Source organism: Cebus imitator, unplaced genomic scaffold, assembly GCF_001604975.1.
Source record: "Cebus imitator isolate Cc_AM_T3 unplaced genomic scaffold, Cebus_imitator-1.0 Scaffold87, whole genome shotgun sequence".
Classification (NCBI taxonomy): domain Eukaryota; kingdom Metazoa; phylum Chordata; class Mammalia; order Primates; family Cebidae; genus Cebus; species Cebus imitator.
The window spans coordinates 5,138,995-5,144,804 of NW_016107402.1; the positions used below are offsets into that span (position 1 = coordinate 5,138,995).

The window sequence follows — 5,810 nt, forward strand, 5'->3', positions numbered from 1 at the left end:
TTTGAGACAGTCTTGCTCTGACGCCCAGGCTGGAGTGCAGTGGCACGATCTCAGCTTGCTGCAACCTCCGCCTCTTGGGTGTAAGTGATTCTTTTGCTTCAGCCTCTCAAGTAGCTGGGATTCTAGGCACTCAACACCACTTCTGGCTAATTTTTTTGTATTTTTAGTAGAGACAGGTTTTCACCATGTTGGGCGGGCTGGTTTTGAACTCCTGACCCCAAGTGATCTGCCCGCCTCAGCCTCCCAAAGTGCTAGGATTACAGGCATGAGCCACTGTGCCCGGCCTCCCTGCCTATTTTGTAGAGGAGGAAACTGAGGCTTAGTGGGGGATAAGACTTGCCCAAGGTCATATAGGTACTAAGTGGCAGAGATGGATTCAAATACAGGTCTGTTTGCCTTCAGAACCCAAATTCTTCACTGTTGCACCATCCTGTCTCATGATTGCCATTTCTCAGATGCGGGAAACTAAGGCCCACAGAGGAGAAGGGATTGGCCTGGGTGCTTCATGGGGGCAGTAGCAGCACTGGGAAAGGACCCAGCCTCCTTCCTCTGCTCTCCTTAGGCTCACTCACCTGCAGTGCCCCCTGAAAACTTGCCCAGCACCAGCTGGTAGTGGTCTACTTCCCCGAGGAGGCGGAAGGTCGCATACTGGGCGAAAGTACAGTTGCCATTAAAGTCTTCCAGCTCTACCCGAAGCTCCCAGGTACCTGGAAGCGGGCGAGGCAGGGATGGAGTGATCCTCAGATCCGGGGATTGAGGCAGGGATTCAGGATGGCAGACAGTACTTCCAGACTCTGCTAGGAACTCACCCTGGAGAGTAAGCTGGTGCAAATTCTCGTTTCCCAGCCAGAATTCAGACTCCTGGTTCCCAAAACCTGCTTTGTAGGAGGACCAAGAGCGGAAGAAATCCACAGAACCATCCTGGCGCCTCTGAAACACCTAGGGAGGAGTGGGGGCACAGCAGCTATTACTCCAGGCTGGGCACGGGTAGCTGAGGGTGCAGGAACTGTGTGGACACCTTTTCTCTCTTTGAATTGGGGCCAAAGAGGGATTGGATCTCAACTCACTGCAACCTCTGCCTCCCAGGTTCAAGCGAATCTCCTGCCTCAGCCTCCCGAGTAGCCTGGATTACAAGCGTGAGCTACTGTACTCGACTCAAGGTCCTTTCAAATGGCACCTCCTCTCTGAAGCCCTCATACTTCTTCAGGACCCATTGGAATCTCACTAAACATTTGTCAGTGAATTCCTCTAGGAAATGCCTGCTCTGATGGGCCTGGGCTTCCTAGGGGCCAACGGGGAGAAGTGATCACTGGGCCATTCTCAGATACTCACCAGCCAGCCGCCCCCCTCGGTGTCCATGTCACAAAACACTCGGAGGGCCCTGCCCCCAGGTAGACACAGATGGTACCAGCCACTTAAGGTGGCGCCCTGGCTCAACAGCTCCCGGCAGTTTCTGGGGCCTGGCATAGGGGAGATGGGCTGAGGGAGGGGGCACCCAGGTTATTCCCCAACCCCCACCACCGGGCACTGGAACAAGTGCGGGACTCTTGGGGCCCTCTTGGCTTCTTCAGGTCCCTCAAGAGCGGTTCTAAGGAGGCTGTGGGGAGGGGCTTGGCCACACTTGGGGGTCTGCCAACACCCGACACGGCGTGATCCCAAGTTCCTGGCTCCTGCGAGGGCTGCCTCACCTTCCTGGCACCGGAGCAGGTTTGCTGGATCTCCTGCCCCAGAGAAGAATCAAGTGTTGGCTGAGAGGTCTGAGCATCCCCATGGGAGTGCCCATGAACCACCAGTGGAAAGGGTACCCAGGCCCTTCTCCAAATCCTCCCCACTCCTCCCAGCCTTCCGTCCCCCATGGGAGGGCCATCATAGGGTACCCAGGCCCTTCTCCCAATTCTTCCCCATCCTTCCAGCCTTCCCTTCCCCTGTAAGAAGGCCATGATAGGCACAGCAGCCAAGCAGAGACCCCACTCTAGAGTCCAGGAACAGAAGCAAAGAAAGGGGGGAGGCCTCCAGCCCCACATACTCACCTGGCTCACCCTTGGGGCCCATCTTGCCAGGTGGTCCAGGTTGTCCTGAAATGTCAGAGGCACAGATGCCCTAAGTCCCACCCCATGCCCAGGACCAAAAAGAAACAGGAGACTTGGAGCCAGAGGTCAAATGCCAGTGTCACCCTTCACTCACTCTGTGACTGTGGGTAAATATTTTATCCTCTCTGAACCTCCCTTTCCTCCTCAGCAGAATGAGGATGAAACCACCTACCTGGCAGAGTTGATCTTAGGATGCGGGGTGCCCAGCCTGGAGCTGGCACAGAGTAGTTTCCTTGCTCCTTTGTGGTGGCCCCTCAGCACAGACAGAAGTTGCTGCATTCCTGCCTTCCCCGTTCCCAGCCCACTCCCCACCTCTCTCACCTTGAGGACCTGGGGCCCCCTTCTCCCCAGGACTTCCTGGAGCTCCAGGACAACTGGGCAGGAGGACAACTTTGCTGGCTTCCAGTTCCCTGGGTCCTACAGGGAGACACAGGCAGAGTGGGCACAGGGTGGACTGTCTCTTCCAGACCCCTCTGCAGTTCTCTTCCTGTTTCTCAGATTCCCACTGTCAGGATGCTTGTCTCCTGAGCTAGCAAGCTTTCACATGCTTTACATTCATTTGCATATATTTACATGCAGAGCCCAGATTATGAAACTCCCACCCTGCTGCTTGAGGCTGATGAGCCTTGGTCAGGGGACACCCAGGGAGGGAATGAGGAGTGGCTTGGTGAGGAGGGCACCCTAGGTGCCTACCTGGGCAGCTGGGGTGGTCCTGGGTCTTTAGGCAGGCAGGCCCCCCAAGCAGGAGGAGCCACAGGGAGAGCAGGATCCGTAGTAGGCCCATCATGCTGGGGCCACTGGGAGAAGGATGCCAGATTATAAGGGATCCAGGCTGGTGGGAGGACATGCAGCAAGACTTCCTCCCATTGTCCTCCAGAGACACCCCACCCAGACTGGAGCCAGCAGAGGGTGGCGGTATTTCCTCCCACAGCCCCAGAGAGAAAGGGCATTATCCCTGCCCTATCCAACTAGGATGGAGTCTAATTTTTTTTTTTTGAGACGGAGTTTCACTCTTGTTGCCCAGGCTGGAGTAGATCTCAGCTCACTACAACCTCTGCCTCCCAGGTTCAAGTGATTCTCCTGCCTCAGCCTCCTGAGTAGCTGGGATTACAGGCGCCCGCCACCATGCCCAGCTCATTTATTGTATTTTTTTTTTTTAAGTACAGGTGGGGTTTCGCCATGTTGGCCAGGCTGGTCTTGAACTCCTGACCTTAGGTGATTCACCCATCCCAGCCTCCCAAAGTGCTGGGATTACAGGCATGAGCCACCACGCCCTGCTGGAGTCCAACTTCTTATCCTGGCTTTCAGGGTTCCCCAGCCACCTCTCCAGACCTCTACGTTCACAGTCATCTCTATCTGTGAAGCCTCATCTGTCCATGAAGGTCCAGCTCTACAACAGTCTCTGCTGGGAATCCTTCCCTGATCCTTGTCAATGCTATGAATAGTGACTGCTGCTACCATTTACTGGGCAGCTACTGCATTGCAGCGTCATACTGATGTCACCTCCAATCCTTATGCAGACTCGCTCTTAGCCCTTATTATTGTGTTATGGGCCTGGTACAAAATGGGTGCTCAACAAAAAGGAGTTAAATGAATAAGGAAAGAGAGACTGAGGGCCAGGATGGGACATGACTTCTGTTCTCTCTGGCACTTGTATGCTGAGAGCCACAGAGCTTTTACCCAAGCCCCATGCCCCAACCAGGGAAAAGCACCATTGAGAAAGTGACTCCAGGCCAGATGCAGTGGATCATGTCTATAATCCCAGCACTTTGGGAGGCCTAGGCAGGTGGATCACGAGGTCAGGAGATCAAGATCATCTTGGTCAACATGGTGAAACCCTGTCTCTACTAAAAATACAAAAATTAGCTGGGCATGGTGGCAGGTGCCTGTAATCCCAGCTACTCAGGAGGCTGAGGCAGGAGAATCGCTTGAACCAGGCAGTCAGAGGTGTCAGTGAGCCAAGATTGTGGCACTGCACTACTCCAGCCTGGGTGACAGAGCAAGACTCTGACGCAAAAAAAAAAAAGTGACTCCAGGCTGGGCGCGGTGGCTCAAGCCTGTAATCCCAGCACTTTGGGAGGCTGAGGTGGGTGGATCACCTGAGGTTCGGAGTTTAAGACTAGCCTGACAAAGATGGAGAAACCCCGTCTCTACTAAAAATACAAAATTAGCCAGGTGTGGTGAGGCATGCCTGTAATTCCAGCTACTCGGGAGGTTGAGGCAGGAGAATTGCTTGAACCCAGGAGGCAGAGGTTGCTGTGAGCCAAGATCGGGCCATTGCACTCCAGCCTGGGCCACAAGAGCGAAACTCCATCTCAAAAAAAAAAAAAAAAGAAAAGAAAAGAAAAGAAAGAAAGTGACTCCATGCTCAATTTTGAGTTCCATAAAACCTAGGAAACAGCTGCTAATGTAGGCAATTGGGCGGGAAGCCGATGCAGGGAGCCTGGGAGGCCAGCAAGGATGTGGCAGCCAGGGTCCAGATGTGAAGGATGAGGCCTGAGCTGGAGAGGGACCTCAGGTGATAAGGGAGGAGAGGAAGGGCTCATTCGTTCATTCACTCATTCAGCAAACGCTCCCTGAAGGCCTGCTCTGCACCTCCCTGGTGTTTGTGGGGAGGGCTGAGGTGCAAGAGACGTCAGGGGAAGTGGAGGATGTGTTTGCCCAATAGAATGTGTCCATGAGAGGGATTCCCTGAGACTCTGCAATTCCAGCTCTAGGATCTGTCTTCCTCAGACTGTCCCACGAGTGTGCTAAGATCTGCAGACAAGCCTGTTTGCCACAGTGCTATTTGTAAACATCAACGCGGAAATGACCCAGCCAGCCATTGATGGAATTCACATGAGTTAGGGCCGCTCAGACAAGTCATAGGGTGAGTTGAGTCTGATCTAAAATGAGAGGGGCAAAGTACAGAACAGTATGCACAGCGTTATTCCACTTCGTATTTTTAAAATGCTAGAGGTGTGTGTATATAGATGTTGTAAATTCACAGAAAAAGATCTGACACAGACTTTGTGAATTGTGGCTATTTCTGGAGAGTAGGACCAGGGAGAGGGGTAGTTCTCACTTTTATTTTTTATTTATTTTCTGAGACATGACCTCACTCTGTTGCCCAGGCTGGGGTGCAGTGATGCGATCACAGCTCACTGCAGCGCCCCCTCCTGGGCTCAAGCAGTCCTCCCTCCTCAGTCTCCCAGGTAGCTGGAACCACACACAGGCAGAGCCACCACACCGGGCTAAATTTTTATTTTTATTTTTATTTATTTATTTATTTTGAGACACAGTCTTGCTGTGTTGCCCAGGCTGGAGTGCAGTGACTCTATCTCAGTTCACTTTAACCTCCACCTCCTGGATTCAAGTGAGTCTCCTGCCTCAGTCTCCCAAGTAGCTGGGATTACAGGTGTGCACCACCATGTACAGGTAATTTTTATATTTTTAGTAGAGATGGGGTTTCATTATGTTGGTCTAGCTGGTCTCAAACTCCTGACCTCAAGTGATCCACCTGCCTCAGCCTCCCAAAGTACTGGTATTACAGGTGTGAGCCACTGCACCTGGCCTAAATTTTTATTTTTTGTTGAGATGGGTTCTCACCATATTGCCCAGGCTGGTCTCAAACTCTTGGCTTCAAGCAATCATCCCACCTCAGTTTCCCAAAGTGCTGAAATTACAAGTGTGAGCCACTGTACCTTCTGGCCAGTTCTTTTTTTTTTTTTTTTGAGATGG

At 52.8% G+C, this 5,810-nt stretch overlaps 1 protein-coding gene and 1 long non-coding RNA gene across 3 annotated transcripts in view; one reads left to right on the plus strand and one right to left on the minus strand.

Annotated features, from left to right (window-relative positions):
• The window catches only part of LOC108308741, a 25,546-nt gene that overhangs the window by 2,338 nt on the left and 17,398 nt on the right, over positions 1 to 5,810 (plus strand). The gene's annotated exons all lie outside the window — the stretch shown is intronic.
• The window catches only part of LOC108308738 (ficolin-3), a 25,685-nt gene that overhangs the window by 1,990 nt on the left and 17,885 nt on the right, over positions 1 to 5,810 (minus strand). For both annotated transcript variants that reach the window (XM_037740701.1, XM_017534692.1), the window contains exons 6-12: positions 2,784 to 2,887; positions 2,412 to 2,507; positions 2,031 to 2,075; positions 1,689 to 1,721; positions 1,333 to 1,460; positions 810 to 939; positions 573 to 707 (exon numbers count right to left, since the gene is read on the minus strand). In XM_037740701.1, the coding sequence (XP_037596629.1) occupies positions 573 to 707; positions 810 to 939; positions 1,333 to 1,460; positions 1,689 to 1,721; positions 2,031 to 2,075; positions 2,412 to 2,507; positions 2,784 to 2,887 (671 nt within the window). The remainder of the gene's footprint in view (positions 1 to 572; positions 708 to 809; positions 940 to 1,332; positions 1,461 to 1,688; positions 1,722 to 2,030; positions 2,076 to 2,411; positions 2,508 to 2,783; positions 2,888 to 5,810) is intronic.